The 20381-nt window shown below is 41.2% G+C and overlaps 2 protein-coding genes across 3 annotated transcripts in view; both read left to right on the forward strand.

Moving 5' to 3' along the window:
* pex7 (peroxisomal biogenesis factor 7) overlaps positions 1 to 2862 on the forward strand; it is a 37626-nt gene extending 34764 nt beyond the window's left edge. For both annotated transcript variants that reach the window (XM_068709136.1, XM_068709135.1), the window contains one exon: positions 1833 to 2862. In XM_068709136.1, the coding sequence (XP_068565237.1) occupies positions 1833 to 1916 (84 nt within the window). In that variant the 3' untranslated portion in view covers positions 1917 to 2862. The remainder of the gene's footprint in view (positions 1 to 1832) is intronic.
* Positions 2863 to 7634: 4772 nt separating this feature from the next.
* Positions 7635 to 17707, forward strand: slc35d3 (solute carrier family 35 member D3). The gene is made up of 4 exons (XM_068709127.1): positions 7635 to 8338; positions 10962 to 11172; positions 13581 to 13738; positions 14579 to 17707. The coding sequence occupies exons 1-4, from the start codon at positions 8114 to 8116 to the stop codon at positions 15314 to 15316; spliced, it is 1332 nt and encodes a 443-aa protein (XP_068565228.1). The 5' UTR covers positions 7635 to 8113; the 3' UTR covers positions 15317 to 17707.
* Positions 17708 to 20381: the final 2674 nt, after the last annotated feature.

The following is a 20381-nucleotide window of genomic DNA, read 5'->3' on the forward strand; positions in this document are numbered from 1 at the left end:
CGTCTCAGTTTAGAGCGTAAAGAGCTTCAGACGGCTTTTAATAGATCTGAGAGCTCATCTTGGTTTGAATTGGTCTTGGCTCTGTGTTGCTTTCTGAATTGCTCTGCAACTAACAATTACTGTTATTGCCAATTGATCTGCAAAGTATGTTCTCAATGAATCCATAGTTGCTTGTTTGATAAAATATGAAGAAATAGTGAAAAAAGTCCATCGCCATTGATGTCTTCAAACTTCTCGTTTTGTCCGAAGCCTTTACCTTTGGTCGTAGAAAGTAAAGACTGTTGTCGAATATGATTCATTACAATGTTTGTAAGTGAAATCAGCTGAGAGGTTTTGAATGTTTTCAGAGCAAAGGTTCTGTTTACTTTCTTTCTGTATTTTGCTCGTCCACTCTCCCTGACATTGGTGTGTTGGGAGGATAAATACACGAAAAGACAAAGATTGTACCTGAACCAAACCTTCATGATGTGCCTCTTTGTGTGTACTAATGGTTGTGGGGAACCATTATGTTCAGCAATTAGAGCTAAAAACATCGAAATTGAGCAAAAAGCTCAAAGACTATCAGGTCTGAATGTTCTCTTCTGACAATTGTCGTCATAAAAAACTGTTTGCGGTGTAAAGACTGGACCACCGGATGACGTAAATGTTGCAAAACATATACGGCGAAAAAGGATAATACAACAAAAATTGTACCAATTGTTGCAGTTGATCGACTCGGTGTCCTTTCTAAAATGAATCCCGTCCACAAGTTCTGTAATCAGCTTGGCCTTTTCCATTCTGCATCGTTTTGTCCTGGAGACATGGAAGTGTACATTAGTGGTGAACGATGACAGAAAGAGCATGAACTACACTCAGTGAGGGAGAATCACAGACACACAGTGTGTCCTCAGCTTTAGCGTCCACTCTGCAGCAATGAAGAAACAAAAAGGAGGAAAGGAAAGGACAGAAGACAGATTTTAGTCTTTAGAAGTGGAGACCAGCGGCCAGTCGGCCTCCTCTCTAAATGTCTTAGAGGACGGATAATGGGGGGTAATTTAGGTGGAACACTTTGATGTAAGTGTGTCCCAGAGGAGACGCAGAGAGCCGTCCGTCCTCCTTTAGTGTCCACGCTTCACCTGCAGCACCGAGACACTCTCAGAGCGGTCGAGGTTCTCTCAAACTAGAAAACAAGACTCTGGCTTTATGCCTCTCATTCAGTCCAAATGGTCTTTTAAAAAAAAAACCGTTTATTTAACTTATACATCTCAAATGCACATATAGAAAAATAAATAAAACTATAATAAGTCATTTATTTTGAAATGGTGACAAACCAAAGCAAGTTTATGCCGAGACGAAAAAGGTGTAGGTTGAAGCCTCGGTTTAGTACTCTTCCACTTTTATAGTCATGACCATATCTGGACTGAGGAGGAGTGACGTAGAGACGCCGTATACGTCTCTGGTAGAGACCTGTCAATCACTGTGTAGCCCCGCCCCTAAATCATCCCCTCTTTATGGTCTGTTTGACTCTAAATGGAGCATAATGTACTAAATGAACATCATGCTGTGTTGAAGAAGGACTGTAAACTAGAGATTGAGACCATAAACTCATGTTTACAATGTTTACTGAGGGAATAAATCAAGAGAGAAGTAGAGTCATTTTAGACTAGACTTCTATACGACCAGAGGAGTCGCCCCCTGGTGGACACTAGAGAGAATGCAGCTTTGACACATATACAACCAGACTTATTTTCGGACTCTCCAGCTTTAACCGCTGCTTGTTTCTAACGCTGTGTGTGTGTTGTGTGTGTTGTGTGTGTTGTGTGTGTTGTGTGTGTTGTGTGTGTTGGCTGCAGGTGGTGGACTGTTCCTGGGATGAGACGGTGAAGATCTACACACCTGCCTGTCTGTCTGTTGGATCACACGATACAGCGCCGTAGAACACACACACACACACACACACACACACACACACACACACACACACTATTACTTATGATTGACTTCCTGTCTGCCCCTCTTGTGCGGATAAAGTTATTTCTCCCACACAAAGACACACGCATATATATTTGCTTTGAATTTCCAATATTTCTGACATAATGAATGTGAGACGTTCACTGAGCTCGTATCAAAGTAAAAGCACAGTTTTCTTTACCTTTCTTCTCAGTGAGTCACTTCATTTATTTAAAGTCTTTAAAGAGTCCTTATGGTAATTAATCGCAGCAGCACACAAAGCAGAAACTCTTCTGAGTCTGCATTGATTCTCTTCATATTTTCTAAAATGTAGCTGAATGCCTCCATGTTTTATTTAATATTCAGCATCTGTCCAGTTATATTCACTTTGGGACCCAATGATGTAACCTTTACCATAACCACTACCTGCCTAACTACAGTGTTAACTCTGTCCAATAATAACACTGAACTTTAAACCTAATCTAAACCCTGACATTAACAGTTAATCCTGTGTTGTCCCCAGATGGAGGTCCCCAGTTAAGAGTCCCCACAAAGTGATAAAAACACACACACACACACACACACACACACACACACACACACACACACACACACACACATCTTCAACAGCAGGCTTTGGGGAAAGTTCCACCGATATTGCACTTTGATTTTAGTTCTAAAATGTTTGCTTGGTTCTCGATGAGGGCGTCACGTTGACTTTCCTGTGAATGAATTATGTAAATGAGGATGTTTTACATCCATAACATCCGCGTCGTTATCCGTCTTCTTCCGTTATCGCTGATGTTCTTCTTTTAAAATGTCAACTGTGACTAATTGCACCAGTGAAATGCCATCAGTGCTGATGATGTGTGTGTGATGTGCCTTCAATAAAGATGCAAATATCACATGAAGATGTTGATATCATGAAGAGAAGCTCTGCATATTCATCGTATTACCTTATCTTAACACTCAATGCTCATTCACATATTTGGTTTTCTTTTTAAAGATATTTTAATATTTTTAACCCAAAAGTATTAACATTAAAAATATAGTTAAAGGACCAAAAGTTAAAGTGCTCATCGTGCAGAATACTAAATGTTATACTACTGATAAATATTATGCTACTGCTGGAGGTGTTTCTATTATTGTGTCCACCCCTCCTCCAAGAGCCCAGCTGTGCAACGAGGATCCTCTGGAATGTGCCAGGCGATGATGATGATGGTGTGTGTGTGTGTGTGTGTGTGTGTGTGTGTGTGTGTGTGTGTGTGTGTTTCGTATGGAGCTCCCCCACTCTTCCTCGCTGCAGCCAATCACAGCTCTCCATTCTGATGATGCGTGAAGGTTTCCTCTGCAGGGAAAACCCGACTTAAGAACACACTGAATACAGATACTCTTCGTCACTCCTCCTCCTCCTTCCTCTCCAGCCCTCCTCCTCTTCTTCTTCTCCTCTCCTCCAGCTCTCCTCCTCCTCCTCACCTCACTCCTTTCTTTCTGTCGTTTTATCTTCTTTCTGTCACGATCTTCATCTCCTCTCATCTTCATCTTCCATCTTTTCTTTTCTTCTTCTTTTATCCTCCATTTTTTTCCCTCTGCTTCTTTTTATTTATTTTTCTTTCTCTCCTCGTTTCCTTTTCTCCTCCCTCTTTACTTTCTGTCTCTCCTCGTTTCCTTTGCTCCTCCCTCTTTACTTTCTGTCTCTCCTCGTTTCCTTTGCTCCTCCCTCTTTACTTTTTGTTCCTTTTCTGTTTCTTTCTCCTCCTTTCCTTTCCTTCCCTTTCCTGTCCTTTACTTCATCCTCATTTTCTTTTCTTTCCCTCTTTTTGATTACATCATCTTCCTTTTCTCGCTGTCCTTTCCCTCCTTTCCCTTTCCTCCCTCTCTTTTCCGCTCTCCTTCCCTTTTTCTCTCCATTCCTGTCCCGTTCTTTTCCTCTCCTCTTTCTCTCTTTTTCCTTTTCTTTTTATCTTTCTTATCCTCTTCACCTCCTCTCCCTCTTCTTCTTCTTCTTCTTCTTCTTCTTCTTCTTCTGCATTAAACAGCGTTCAGCGGAGGTCTGAGATGATGAAACGTTCAGTGACTCAACCAGAAGGAGGAATCATGATCCTCTGGATTCACGGAATGAAAGGATTTCAGTCTTTTGAGGAATGAACTTGTTCTCTGAAATGTACGTTTTGATGTTTACGTCACATTTAGTTGTTTTTTTTACCAACGAAGGATTCTGAGACAAACGCTGATGGAGAATTTACATATTTTCATTAGATGACAGTTGAAGGAAACTGTCTGTCTGATTAGAGGAGTTCATAGTTCTTAGTTTAGTCTCATTCTTCTAATATATATATATATACAGTATATATATACAGTATATATATATATATAATGCCCTCTGTGTTGCTAATTATCTCCGAATTAAAAATAATAATGTAAAAGTCATTTTAATAAAGTTTTTTGTAAAATCTGAATTTTGAGATAATTTTGAGATACTTTCATAAAAAGAAAATCTACGTTTCTTCATTCGCACATTAGACTATGCTGTAAAAATACATTATTTAATTTGATTTATAATTATTTGATTGATTACTATTCCTTGTTAACTATTTAATCACATGCAAATTTAATTGTTAAAATTGTTTCAATTGTTAAAATTGTTTAAAAATGATTCAAACATTTTAAAATCATTTTTTATTTTTTTATGTCAGACACAAATGTTTCTAAGAAAACAGGCAGATAAAATACCAGAGCTGAGCGCGTCCAGTCGTTCACATTCAGCAGGTAAACCGAACGGAAACACGTTGAGATGCGTCACGTTTTAATTACACGTTTGCAGAACTGTGAGTGCCTGGCTGCCCTACAGCTCCTCTGTCTTCTCATTCACTCACCAGGATTATGTGCTACGTATTAATTCAGAAATGCTTATTGGAACGGGGGGGAATTACTCACTAATCTATATTAGCTATAGTTTGTGGAATAATGGAAGCATGCGTTTGTGTTTTCTGGGCCGGGTCCAAATCCTCGGCCTCCGTCTTAATCTCCTCACGTTTGAAAAGAAACAAACCAGCGTCTCCGTCCTCCTCCGAGTCTCCAGCGTGTTAATTGGGAAGCAAATGGTCGGAGCTCGATAAGGAGGAGCATCTTCCTCCTTCTTAAGGAGCTGGAAACTGATTTTATGATGAAATGTTTCAATTAAAACATCGTCCAAGTCATTTCCACGCCTGTTATGAGAGCGATGGTCTCTGTTTCTGAGGAGGAGGAGGAGGAGGAGGAGGGAGAGGAGGAGGAGAAAGAGGAGGAGGAGAGGGAAGAGGAGGAGGAGGAAGAGGAGTAGAAAGAGGAGGAGGAAGGGGGCGAAGGAAAGGAGGAGGAAGGAGGAAGAGGAGGAGAGGGAAGAGGAAGAGGAAGAAGATGAAGAGGAGGAGGATGAGAATGAAGAGGAAGAAGATGAAGAGGTGGAGGAAGAGGAGGAGGAACATGGTGTGTGTGCGTGTGTGTGTGTGTGTTACATTAAATCTGATTCATTTCAATCATCACACACTTTCTTAATTTCATGTTCATTTTTCACTTTATTTAAAAAGTCACTTAATAAATAATAAACTCTCTTGAGTTCACTCAGACTGAATGTTCTCGTGTTCACGTCTTTAATCTGATATCTGATTCATTTCATCAGATTAATCCTTTTATCCGTCACACCAATAAAACAGATTTAATGTGAACTAGATTCACTGAAGAGAGAGAGAGAGAGAGAGACAGAGAGAGAGGTAGTTTGATAGTTATATGAATTCTATGACTGTAGTTTGATAGTTGTATGAATTCTATGGTGGTAGTTTGATAGTTGTATGAATTCTATGACTGTAGTTTGATAGTTGTATGAATTCTATGGTGGTAGTTTGATAGTTGTATGAATTCTATGACTGTAGTTTGATAGTTGTATGAATTCTATGGTGGTAGTTTGATAGTTGTATGAATTCTATGACTAGTTTGATAGTTGTATGAATTCTATGACGGTAGTTTGATAGTTGTATGAATTCTATGGTGGTAGTTTGATAGTTGTATGAATTCTATAACGTAGTTTGATAGTTGTATGAATTCTATGATGGTAGTTTGATAGTTGTATGAATTCTATGGCGGTAGTTTGATAGTTGTATGAATTCTATGACTGTAGTTTGATAGTTGTATGAATTCTATGACTGTAGTTTGATAGTTGTATGAATTCTATGACTGTAGTTTGATAGTTGTATGAATTCTATGACGGTAGTTTGATAGTTGTATGAATTCTATGACTGTAGTTTGATAGTTGTATGAATTCTATGACGTAGTTTGATAGTTGTATGAATTCTATGATGGTAGTTTGATAGTTGTATGAATTCTATGGTGGTAGTTTGATAGTTGTATGAATTCTATGACTGTAGTTTGATAGTTGTATGAATTCTATGACTGTAGTTTGATAGTTGTATGAATTGTATGACTGTAGTTTGATAGTTGTATGAATTGTATGACTGTAGTTTGATAGTTGTATGAATTCTATGACGGTAGTTTGATAGTTGTATGAATTCTATGACGTAGTTTGATAGTTGTATGAATTCTATGGCGGTAGTTTGATAGTTGTATGAATTCTATGACTGTAGTTTGATAGTTGTATGAATTCTATGACTGTAGTTTGATAGTTGTATGAATTCTATGACTGTAGTTTGATAGTTGTATGAATTCTATGACGGTAGTTTGATAGTTGTATGAATTCTATGACTGTAGTTTGATAGTTGTATGAATTCTATGACGTAGTTTGATAGTTGTATGAATTCTATGATGGTAGTTTGATAGTTGTATGAATTCTATGGTGGTAGTTTGATAGTTGTATGAATTCTATGACTGTAGTTTGATAGTTGTATGAATTCTATGACTGTAGTTTGATAGTTGTATGAATTGTATGACTGTAGTTTGATAGTTGTATGAATTGTATGACTGTAGTTTGATAGTTGTATGAATTCTATGACGGTAGTTTGATAGTTGTATGAATTCTATGACTGTAGTTTGATAGTTGTATGAATTCTATGAGGGTAGTTTGATAGTTGTATGAATTCTATGACTGTAGTTTGATAGTTGTATGAATTCTATGACTGTAGTTTGATAGTTGTATGAATTCTATGACTGTAGTTTGATAGTTGTATGAATTCTATGACGTAGTTTGATAGTTGTATGAATTCTATGACGTAGTTTGATGGCTGGTTGTTCTTGGTTGTGTTTGAACTCATACAAGAGGATTTAAAAGTTATTTGTTAAAATATATTAAATGTTTTTCATTTGTTAAAAGAAAATCTACTTTTTCTTCACTCTCACATGAAACCATGCTTGAAAAAACATGCTTTGATTAATAATTATATGTTGATTAACATTATATATTATAATATATAATACATAATGTATATTCAATAACCTCAGAGGGTTAAAGTTACTATAACTACATATTCTTTTCCTGTGTTTTCTCTTTCTCTTTGTTTCTAAATGCATTCATGTCTTTATAGTTATTCGGTGAGTTTTTGTTTTTGGTTGATTGATAACCCCCCCCCCCCCTCGGGTACACAGCCAGGAGGCGCTGCGGCAAAATGTCACACTCCGCTCTCGGCGCTGTCAGAGGACGAGCTCCCCTCTACTGTACTCCTCCTGTACATCTGCTGCGCTTCTGCTCTCCAACACTGCAGCTACTGCTCGCGGGGAAGCGCTTCTCCTCCTCCTCGCGCCTCTCTTTTGAACACGCGCGCAGAGACAAAAGTCCCAGAAGAAGTCTGCTGCTGGTAACAACGATGTGGAAACTAATAGAGAGAATACGTTTTATTAGACGCAGCTGAAAACTGCAGTTTGAACTAAGAAGAACCGGATCTCCTCGCGCTCCTCGTTCCTCCTTCAGATCTCACTTTTTCTTTCCTGAAAGAAGAGTCCTGAGTGCGGATCCATTCCGCCTCACAGACCCGTTAAACGTGCCTCGCGTCCTTCCCTTTCCTCCCGTGTCTCCGTCCAGCTGCGGTGCGTCTCGGCTGTGCGTAAAAACCCAAACCCTCCTCCCTCCCTCCCCCCCTCTCTCTCCTCATCCCTGAGACTAACCCTCTCCGACCCCGGGCAGTCACACGGACCACCGGCACCCAACAGAACCTCCTGTCTCCTGCATGACTTTCTCTAAAGCGACCAGCAGACCGCCATGGATATGTTCAAGAGCCGCTTCTTGGGGATCGGCGTGGCCGTGGCGCACGGCGTTTTCTCCGGCTCGCTCAACATCCTGCTGAAGTTCCTCATCAGTAATTATCACTTCAACTACCTGACGCTGATCCAGCTGCTGACCAGCAGCACCGCGGCGCTCACGCTGGAGGTCCTCCGGCGGCTGGGGAAGGTCAAGGTTCCGCCGTTCAGCCTGCAGCTCTCCAAGGTAAAAAAAAACCTGTAGTGTGGACTGTAGAGTGGACTGTAGAGTGTAGAGTGGACTGCAGTGTGAACTGTAGAGTGTAGAGTGGACTGTAGTGTGGACTGCAGTGTGGACTGTAGAGTGGACCGTAGAGTGTAGAGTGGACTGTAGTGTGGACTGCAGTGTGGACTGTAGAGTGGACCGTAGAGTGTAGAGTGGACTGTAGTGTGGACTGCAGTGTGGACTGTAGAGTGGACCGTAGAGTGTAGAGTGGACTGTAGTGTGGACTGCAGTGTGGACTGTAGAGTGGACCGTAGAGTGTAGAGTGGACTGTAGTGTGGACTGCAGTGTGGACTGTAGAGTGGACCGTAGAGTGTAGAGTGGACTGTAGTGTGGACTGTAGAGTGGACTGCAGTGTGGACTGTAGAGTGGACCATAGAGTGTAGAGTGGACTGTAGAGTGTAGAGTGGACTGCAGTGTGGACTGTAGAGTGGACCATAGAGTGTAGAGTGGACTGCAGTGTGGACTGTAGAGTGGACCATAGAGTGTAGAGTGGACTGTAGAGTGTAGAGTGGACCGTAGAGTGTAGAGTGGACTGCAGTGTGGACTGTAGAGTGGACTGTAGTGTGGACTGTAGTGTGGACTGTAGTGTGGACTGTAGAGTGTAGAGTGGACTGTAGAGTGGACTGTAGTGTGGACTGTAGTGTGGACTGTAGAGTGTAGAGTGGACTGTAGAGTGGACTGTAGTGTGGACTGTAGTGTGGACTGTAGAGTGTAGAGTGGACTGTAGAGTGGACTGTAGTGTGGACTGTAGTGTGGACTGTAGAGTGTAGAGTGGACTGTAGAGTGGACTGCAGTGTGGACTGTAGAGTGTAGAGTGGACTGTAGTGTGGACCGTAGAGTGTAGAGTGGACTGTATGGTCTCTTTACATATATATATATATATATATATCTATATATAAGTACAAGTACAAGTACTCTGGTCTCATAACCAGGTACAATTACTAGAAGTGACTATACTCGACCTAACAAAACTAAAATAACTTCAATATTCTACTGCATATACTTCTTAAAAGTGGAAATAGTCCACATTACGTATTCCATCGAGCTGCAGATGTAGAATCAGGTTCTAAACCCAACTGGTTCTTGTGGTGTTCTGCGCCATCAACACGTGCCAGAGGGGGAAAGTGCTAAAAAGAAAAGGTAGCCTCGTCATCAATTTGCCAATTTGAATGTGAATAATTCATATTTAATGTGCAGAATAGTATAAATCTACTGTAAACTGGTCAATCTGTGTCTTCCAGCTACTGATTGATTGATTGATTGATTGATTGATTGATTGATTGATTGATTGATTGATTGACATGATTTATCAACTTTATTGACAGAACTGTTTTTCAAAATGCACATTAAGATGAACAGGAAGCAGATAGAAATGGAGGGTGGACTGACGTTAAAATTAATTTAAGAAATCAGGATAAATATATGTGCGTATTAATGAAAAGAAGAACTTGTCGTAACAGCGCCCCCTACATTACTGTTTGGTATTGAGACAGACTGTAAATAAGAAGCTAACGTCGCCATGTTGTTTTTTTATCAACCAGTGAACAGGAAGTGGCCACATCTGGACTGAGGAGGAGTGACGTAGAGGCCTGTCAATCACCGTGTAGCCCCGCCCCTAAAGCATACCCTGCTTTGTGGTGTAGCATGCTAACTTAGCATTAAGTTGCGAGTTGATCTGAGGCAGTAATAACGTTAATAGTTGTAGAGCTTCAGTATCCTGCCATGAACTCATGGACAGATACAATCAGGATTTACCCAAAGACGTCATGTTAATCATAACCAAAGAGTTAAACTGACTGAAACGTTCTGTTAAGTTCTTTCATCTGTTGAGTCCAGGTGGATCTTTGAGCCGTCCTGAAGGTAGAATGCGGCTCCAGCTTCGCATAATTAACCATAAACAACCAGAATGAAAGTAAAGTTGGCAAAGAGGCAGATTGCCTCGACATAGACCTTCTCACTCGATCGTTCATTTGAGTTAAACTCAGTTTGAATTCATTCTGTTTGTCATCATTAAATCTCTCTTCCTTCTTATCACATTCCAGTTCAGTTTGTGACAAAAGTATTATTACATCATATAATAGGAATTCATATTTATGACCAAATACGTGCAAAAATACATTAGTCCCAGTTATACTTGTGTGTGTGTTTATATATATATATATATATATATATATATATATATATTATTTATTTTTTTTAATATTTTTTTTTGTACATTTACAATGACTTCACCTTAACTGCTGACTCAACTATTATCCATCTTTCAATTTATTGTTATTTACAATGAATGTTATGACCTCACAGAGACGCTAATGTGTGTGTGTGTGTGTGTGTGTGTGTGTGTGTGTGTGTGCTAAGGACATTGTGGGGACCAGTTAAAACAACCACACTACGGGGACTCATCACCAATTTGGGGATAAAATCTTGTCTCCACAAAGTGAATCATTAAATCTCAGAGTGAAGACCTGCTTATGTTTGTTGTAGGGTTAGAGTAGCGTTGTGTTGCTGGTTAAGTCTCCAGGAAGTGAGCGTCGGACCATCACGCTGTTGATTATTTACCTTGCCGTGTCTCTTCTCTGTGCAGGAGTTCGGCCCGGTGTGCATCCTCTCCACGCTGCAGTCCACCCTCACTCTGTGGTCTCTGCGCGGCCTCAGCCTGCCCATGTACGTGGTGTTCAAGCGCTGCCTGCCGCTCTTCACGCTCAGCATCGGCGTGTGCGTCCTGAGGAACGGCGTGCCGTCCGTCGGCGTGGTGGTCGCCGTGATCATCACCACCGGTGGAGCCGCACTGGCTGGTAAACACGACACATTCACACATCTCTCTGTGCAGAAGCCCCGAGGGGACTTTACCGTCATTATTCTGCAGCACTAAACTACTTTGCTGCAGCTTTCCCAAAATGTTCGCTATTTCACAATATGTTTTTCACAGATTTAGCTTTGCATTGTTGCACTTATTATTGACAGTTTTGTAAAAAAAGAAAGCATTGAAGTCGTTGCAGCAGAACCAGAGATTTGTCGCATCGTTCCTTCCTTGTCAACACCTGGCGCCTACATTACCCACAAAGCATCTTGACTGCATGCAATTGGTTCAGAGATTTGGGAGTGTTTTACTGCAGAGCTCACGTCTTTCTACCTCTGACTTCACTTTTAATGTGGTACAGAATGAACAAGCGTTTGATCTTACTAGAGCCTGAACCTGTGTTTATTCCTGTGGTTCATGGAGGGAACGTCTCTCTCTTCTTCTGTCCTTCCCCTCTTGTTTGAACTTTTTTTTATCCCTGTTCCTTTAATTAATTAAAATGAACTCTCCTAATTATTTTCTCCCTCTCGTTCTGAAGCAAAATTGACAAGAGTCCATTAGTATTTTATGCCCTAACTCTCCATCATAACCAGCTGTTCTTCATATGTAAAGCTGTTTAACCGTTAATATTGATTTCTGGTCCTGTAAAGATCCTTTAATCATCTTTCCCATCAGTACATTTTCTTCTTCCATTAATCCGTTAATGATCCTGAAGTCATAAACAAAAAAAGAACCCTTACAGATAATTTATTTCCTGAATCAATCTCCGCGGCTGCTGCTCTCAGTGTTTCGGTTGCAGGAGGGGGGTCGAAACATGAAGTGTGAAATGTGCAGAATATGAATCTAATGGACTGATTCATCGTTCTGGGTTTAATCTAGCTGATAATCTAGTTTTCAGGCGTTGGGGAAAGAAAAGTATTTCTTGACTCGAATCCTACAAAAAGTGTCTCTGTGCATCATTACCATCATGAAACAACCATCATATCTGGGTCAACAAAGTGTGTGAGCTCGACGCTGGAGGCGACTGTTGTTTTCTGACCGCACAGGGACAGTGTGTGTGTGTGTGTGTGATTTGGTGACATCTAGTGGTGAGGTTGCAGATTACAACCAACAGAATCCCCCTCAGGTCACTCCTCCCTTTACAAGACTGAGGTAACGTGAGACACCGACTGCGAAACGATGGTTTTTCAAATTCAACAGGTGTGTAGAGAACTACGGTGGCCCTCAGGTAACGTAAAAACCAAAGACTTTATAGGAAGTGGACGTATTCATCGTGACGTCACTCATTGGTTTGTGGACTGATGTTTTGAAGCCTCAAGTTCGGCAATTTTAGCCGTCTCCATCTTGGATTCGGCCGTCGCATTGTTGTTTTTTTGCAACCAGTGAACAGGAAGTGACCACATCTGGACTGAGGAGGAGTGACGTAGAGACGTCGTATACGTCTCTGGTAGAGACCTGTCAATCACTGTGTAGCCCCGCCCCTAAATCATCCCCTCTTTATGGTGTGTTTGACTCTAAATGTTCCATAATGTACTAAATGAACATCATGCTGTATTGAAGAAGACTGTAAACTAGAGATTGAGACCATAAACTCATGTTTACAATGTTTACTGAGGGAATAAATCAAGAGAGAAGTAGAGTCATTTTAGACTAGACTTCTATACAACCAGAGGAGTCGCCCCCTGGTGGACACTAGAGAGAATGCAGCTTTAACATGTGAAGCTTTGACTTCACTCTTCAGAACCGGAGGCTGCTGTTGTCTCACTTCCTGTCTGTCACTCAGCTCTGATCCCACTGGCTCCTGCTGAAGATGTAAATCTTTATGAACACAAATCAATCAAAGATATTTTTAGAGATGGATTTTGTCGTGTGTCGTGTATCTTTGGTGTGTGTGTGTGTGTGTGTGTGGTTTACACTATTGTGTGAGCAGCTGTTTTTTTGTGGCTCTCTCAGATAGAATGTAAGTTTCCAGCCTACATACGGACTAAAATGTATTTTAATTTGAATTTGTCTCCTGTCCTCCTCCTGCTCCATTTTCTGACTTCTTTCATCATGTCTTCGTTCTCCCACACTCTGCCTCTCTTATTTTATCACTCTGATGTTTTGTCACTCCGTCTTTTGAGAAGCGAAGGTGCAAGAGAACAAATCAAACGGTGAGCAAGGTGCTCTGTGTTTAATTATTATTGTCGCTCTAAATACACAAAACGATCACAAAGAGACGCAACAAACGGACACAAAACTACCGTGAGCGACCCAAGGAGATCCCACTGATGACCCGTCATGAGCTCAAGGAGGCGCAGGACGAGTCCAAAGATGCAAAATGAAATGCTAAACAAAGGAAAAGACACAATGTTGTCTTTAGCTTCAGTGTTCATATTTTAGAACATTCCACTTCCTCCCCAGGTGCTGGCGATCTCACCGGCGATCCCTTCGGTTACGTCACCGGCGTGCTGGCGGTCATCATCCACGCCTCCTACCTGGTCCTGATCCAGAAGACCAGTCTGGACAGCGAGTACGGACCGCTCACAGCGCAGTACGCCATCGCCATCATGGCCTCACCGGTAAGCAAGGCATCAACACTGAAGGGGTCCGAGGTTTGATTCCTACTGAGTTTGTGTTGAAGTTTTTCTTCTTTTTTTCTTAATTTACTTTGTTTCCGTTTCTTAACTTTTCTTGTTCACTCATTCTCATCACTCTATTCTAATTGACTTCTCCTTTTCTCCTTCCTTCCCTTCCTTTCCTCTCAGTTCGTCTTCTTTCACTGTTTTTCAGTTCGTCTTCTCTTATCTACGTCTCACACATTTCGCTGACTTTATTTTCTGTCGTTAACGGTTTTTATGTGGTTCTGTCTCTTCCTCTTTTTCATTGTTTGCATCCTCTCATCTCTTTCTTGATCCTCTTCTTCTCTTTGTTGCGTGTCTGCTTCTCATCGTCATCCTCTCTTTATCTTTACCTCTTCTTTCTCCATCTCTGTTCACTCTCTTTTTGTTTCTCTTTTCACTTTCTCTCATATCCTCTCAATCTCTTATCCTTCTTTTATTTCTCTCTCTATTCTGTCTCTTTGTTAATTTCTTCGTTCTACCTGTTTGTCTCCTTCTCTCTCTGTTACCGTTCCTTCTATTCTTTATTCTTTTTATTCTCTTCTTGTCTTTTTTGTTGAGTTTCTTCCTCTTGTTTTCAGTACCGGTCGTCTCCTGAGTTAAAGTCCTGTGTTTGTTTGACCCGTCGATCCTAGTACTACAGTAATACTAGTTAATATCCTAGTACTAATCGTGTAAACGCGTCCCCTTCGTTCACGTTTCTTCCTCTTCTTTGTCTTTCTCTATCACCTCTCTCCTCGCTCCTCCTCGTCCTTTTGTTCCGTCTCAACCTCTCTGACTCTGACTCTTGGTCTCTGTCAGGTGCTTCTCGTGTGCTCCCTCATCTCCCTGGACACCATCAACATGTGGTCTTACGAGGGCTGGAAGGACCCCCACATCACGCTCATCTTCCTCTCCTGCATCCTCATCGGCTGCGCCATGAACTTCACCACGCTGCACTGCACCTACATCAACTCCGCCGTCACCACCAGCTTCGTCGGCGTGGTCAAGAGCATCGCCACCATCACCGTCGGCATGCTGGCGTTCAGCGACGTCTCGCCGACCCGGCTGTTCATCGGCGGCGTGGTGGTCAACACCGTCGGCTCCATCACCTACTGCGTCGTCAAGTACTTCGAGACGAAGAAGCAGAGCCTGTACGAGGACCTGGAGGTGGCCGGGAAGGACGGAGCGCTGCCCGGCGAGCCTCACGGAGAGAAACCATCTCTGAACGGCGACGAGCCCGCCGACGGCGCCGGATCTGATCCGGGACGTGCGGAGACAGACGGGGTGTTGAGCGGCGGCGACGGGAAGGAGGCGGTAGCGTCGGCGGGCTTTGCGAACGGAGAGGTGTGGACAGGAGACGGAGAGGCGGGCGCGAATTCCCGAGTCATGACGGAGAAGGAGGCGCTGGAGATGCAGAGGGAGCACCTCCACAAGGAGAACGCCGCCTCCGGTCAGTCGGTTAGCGACAGCTACGTCGGGGTGTGGAGGTCCATCAGACATCTGCAGTTCACGAAGAAAGACCCTTTGATTGAGAACATGGAGCAGCAGAGTCCGTAAGGTCGGGACGGAGACCTGGACCTGCTGCATAAACCAGAGAAGAAGAAAAACACAGACTCAACCGCGTCAACCGGGAACTTCTTTGATGAGCAGCGCTGAACAAACGGAAACATGTTGCGATACCTCGATGAAAGCCACAGAGTTCTGTGCTACAACTTTAAGCTTTGAGTGCAAAGAACAAGACTCTCAGGGAACAGAAAGTCACCCTCTTTGTTTACGAGACATACAACTAAATAAAAAAGAGGTTTGGGGAGAAGCTGCCCGTCAGAAGTAAACTCTGGCTCCGTGGCGTCCGGCGGGAACCAGACCAGCCGCCGTGTAGCATGATTCGGTCTGTGTCCCCAGAGATCAGCCAGCTACCCGAAACAACAGCCGGTCTTTGTAGAAAAAGAGAGAGAGAGAGAGAGAAAAAGAGAGAGAGAGAGAGAGAGAGAGAGAGAGAGAGAGAGAGAGCATCTTGTGCAAACATTCCAATCAGGGAGCAGTAAAGTTCCTGTTTGTGTCTCGTGAACGCCTCGGTGAATCCTTGTTTCTGATTGGCTGGAGGGTCTGAATGAAAACCTTTGTAATGCTCACGTGGATCAGATCGAGTGTCTTTGCCTGTAAAAAAAAAGAAGAAAAAAAAGTATGCGCTGCTTCACAAGATGCTAACGGCTTTGCTCACACCGATTCTCCCTTCATCTCTGCCCGTTTTCACTTATAAAGAAATAATAATGCGGCGTCATGTCTGCTCATACATCAGTCAGGTGTGTTATCTTTCTTGTTTCTTTCTGATTATCCAATTAGCATAGCTTAGCATAAAGACTGGAAGCAGAGGGAAACAGCTAGCCTGTTCCGACCCAATTGAAGTTCAATAATACTCACTGACCCGTCGTGAATTTGGTTTTAGAGGGGTTCACATCGAGGTCAGGGCTGCGGCTGAACATTTTCACTATCGATTATTCGTTACATATTTTTATGCTCATTTTGAAGTGTCGATAGAAAAGCTATATGGAGACGAGAACATTCGATAAAACTTCCTCAATTCCTCAAATAAAAGTGTTCTTACGTTTTACGACTGAAGGAATTATGGACGCATACATTGTGACGTAACGAACGTTATGTTACTTCCTGTATATGTATCGATATTGACTTCATGACCCAATTGAAACAAATTCCTGAAGAGCTCTCTCATGTTCCGCTGCTACGTCTACGTTTCAGTCGTAGACTTTCTAATAATGAGCGTCTGAAGCCGACCGCTTCCTCTAACGTCAGGGAACAGCTGAGCGCCTCCTCAGTGAACCGTGTGCTACCGGACTGTGTTTCAGTCCAGTCTGGAGCCATCGATCTCCTCCTCTCCTTCAAACGTCCGCTCGGTCCACACGGGAGAAGCTACAGGCGTCTCGAATTGTGTGGAGAGAAGAACCTGTCCGGCGGTGATGTTGATCGATATTGATTTTTCTGTCTCACAGTCACCCAAACTTCATTTAACGCTACAAAAGATCCGACGTCCCCTCGAGCCGCCCGGTTTATCCGTCACTCTAGACGGAGGAGAGACGTTTAGGTGTTAAAAGCATGACGTGTGACGTGTTGCAGGTTTGTGTTTGGGTGATGCAGCTCCGTTAAAACACTGTTGATGTGTGTGGCGTGGCGTTTCACTCTAGATGTCCAAGGTTGTGAGTCAAAATGGCAAAAGTGCATGAATGTATTTGAAATGTTTATTTATCTATTCATTTAAACAGCTGACATTGAATCATTCTTGTTTTTTTTCAAGTTCCCCCTTCAATGCATCATTCTGCATATTGAAGACATAAAAACATTAGTCTAGGAGAGCCAGACTAGTTAACTGTTAGTTAACCAAAAGACATAAAACAGAGAGGATTGAGCTCTAGTTTAACTTCCTAATCATTTATTTTGATGTTTCCTGAAAAGAACCAATTATTGAGAAAATATATGTGTTCAATTGGTAAACATCCAATGATTGAATCAGCTGCTGCCACGACCTCTTTCAGCTGAACATGTAGAATGTGAAGACAAGCGGTTGAACACCAGTGTAGAATAAAGCGCTCAATCATCAGTGAACAATTGGTTCAGTTACAACTCAAACGTTCCCTATAATTAACATAATGTGTGACGAACTACACAGTTCTTTCTGGAATATTCCTAGAAAAGTACTGTTTCAGTTCTGTGCAGAAGAAGTTCATTTTTAGTAAGATGCACAACTTGTATGTTTGTCTTTCTGTCTGCTTTGTTGTCTGCGTATTTGTTTCTCTTGTCTGTGAAAATAATTTGAGCAAATTAGTTGGTAAAACAGTTTTTGGAAAGCAGTTATTAATTCATCAAGACGAACACAAACAGCATGTTGGAAGAGTGACGAGTAAATAAACAGCCTGCTGTCAAGAAACTGTGAAATGAGCAGACGTCTTTTAAAAAGAGATGTACAGAGACCATGAATATGTATACATACATACATACATACATACATACATACATATATACATACATACATACATACATACATACATATATACATACATACATACATACATACATATATATATATACATATATATATACATACATACATACATACATACATATATATATATGTATACATATATATGTATGTATGTATGTATGTATATATATGTATATGTATATATATATATATATATGTATGTATATACATATATATATATACGTATATGTATATATATATATATGTATATATATATATATATATATATATATATATACGTATATATATATATATGTATATGTATACATATATATATATATATGTATATATATATATATACATATATATGTATATATATATATATACATATATATGTATATATTCACAAGGCCACGATTTACAGATTCATGTGCACAAGATATAACTTATTACCTCAATTTACTTAAACCGTTTTCATTAACTTCTTCGCAGAAGATATTCATTTGTATCCATTTTCCATATAATTTGCTCTTCAAAGGATGACTGTCAGTAAAAAGGCATAAATATCAGCGGATATTGAGCACTTATGGATTACATCGTCGGCATTTTCCTGATTTGGAGGATGCCGTCGACTGTTTAGTTGCTCAAGTGGAAAGCTTGATGCTGGTCTACTACTTATCTCAAGTGCACAAATTAACCAAACCATGGGAACGATTTAATTGAATTAAAGGCCTTGACATACATGTTGGTTGCACAAATTAATAACTGGTTTATTCATGTCTTCTGTCTATGGCCGATACGTGCAAAACATTGTCTGTCTCTGCAGACGTTACTGCAATGTGCAGCTTGATTCTCAGAATCACTGAAACGCAGAACGCTCATTTCACAGAATTCTTCCCGGCTGTCGGGAGAAATGCTTGATATCTGAAGGACTAGCCTTGTTTGGTTTTAAGGCCCACCGTGCACCAATATGAATTCATTCATGTTGTCACCTATCCAAAATGGTGGAATGTCCCTCAGTGACGTATCTCTGAACACGTGGAGACAAGCTTCGTCCTGAGACTCACAAAGAAACATGGGTTCAACATCCAGGACACGACGCAAACTGTCCCTCCGCCTCCTCGGTTGCCAGGTCTGGTAGCATCAACTCAAAGACTTAAAAAAAACAACCACAAAAAAACAAGTTAAAACTTGTGGCAGCTTTGCAAAATGAAGAAAAAGGGAACGATCTGCTAAATAACATGATTAAAGATGATGATTTACAAACTGTTTTTTCTTTTCTTTTCATTCACAACGTGCACCTTTCTACCACGGTTAGCGACGTTGACGCTGTATTCCTATTGGCTGAAGCGTGCCTAAGTGTGGTTAGCTTTAGCTATTAACAAACACTAAAGCGGCAACATAATAAACGTAACGTATGAATTAACTGGTGATGTCGTTGGAATTTCAACGTTGATTTAGTTGTCATTAACCTGCCTTCTTCAGTTTGAGCACTTTTGTAGTTATTTTAACCAAAAAAAACATCTTTCCCAAAACCTAACTACGTAGTTTTGTTGCTTAAATCTAACCGAGTTGTTTCCTGTGAAGACAGAAGTTTATTTTGAAAAGATTGTCTTCACAACAAGTGGAAATGAAAACGTGTGCCTCAGTAACTTAGCGTAGGACATCACACAAAGCGTTATATGAGGATACGCTTCATCTCAGTAAATCCAAGCAAAAACACCAATTCATGGAGACGACGTCCGGGAGATTCTGTAGAACATGTTGCATAATTCAAAATAAATGTTGTATCCAAAAAAACAGCGGCTCGATGATTTTACACCCAGAAGAAGTTAAAGTATTTTTTTCAGTCAGAAGTACTTTGATACTTCGTTCACACAGACTGCTGACTGTGATTATCCCACATATCTACTCTACCACCGCAGCACTGGTGGCATCGCTAGAGAGCGTAACATCATATCTCACTACATTTATCTTTTTAGATCAGACCCTCTGCTTTAAAAATGAAAACTCCCATCGAAAAATAAAATAAATGTGAGGATTCATTTCTTACTTTCTTGTTTATTTCGCTAAAATGTACCTAATTCTAATTTAAACTTTATTGTGAAGTCTTGACCCTCACACAGCCATTTGAAGAAGGTAGGACGGTATGAACTGTCCCCACTTTACCCAAATGTCCTCACTTTACCAAAATGTCCCATTTCACCAAAATGTCCTCACTTTACCAAAATATCCTCACTTTACCAAAATGTCCTCACTTTACCAAAATGTCCCATTTCACCAAAATGTCCTCACTTTACCAAAATGTCCCCACTTTACCAAAATGTCCTCACTTTACCAAAACTGTCCTCACTTTCAAGGTCTAACCATTGGTCACACACACACACACACACACACACACACACACACACACACACACACACACACACACACACACACACACCACGGTGGATTTTAAATGATTCTCCGGGGTGTTTTGAGAAACGTGGAGATGAATGCGAGCTAACAAACAATGACTCCCAGGGTTGTGTTTTGTTCCTTCTTGTCACGTGAAGCTGTTCTCCGTGTTCTGTATTGTCCTCTGAGTCTCATGAAGTGAACGGAACATCTGCTGTTCATTTTGCAAGG

Source organism: Cebidichthys violaceus, unplaced genomic scaffold (genome assembly GCF_023349555.1).
Source record: "Cebidichthys violaceus isolate CVI_PGR_0920_01 unplaced genomic scaffold, fCebVio1.0.p SCAF_14, whole genome shotgun sequence".
NCBI classification, from domain to species: Eukaryota; Metazoa; Chordata; class Actinopteri; order Perciformes; family Stichaeidae; genus Cebidichthys; species Cebidichthys violaceus.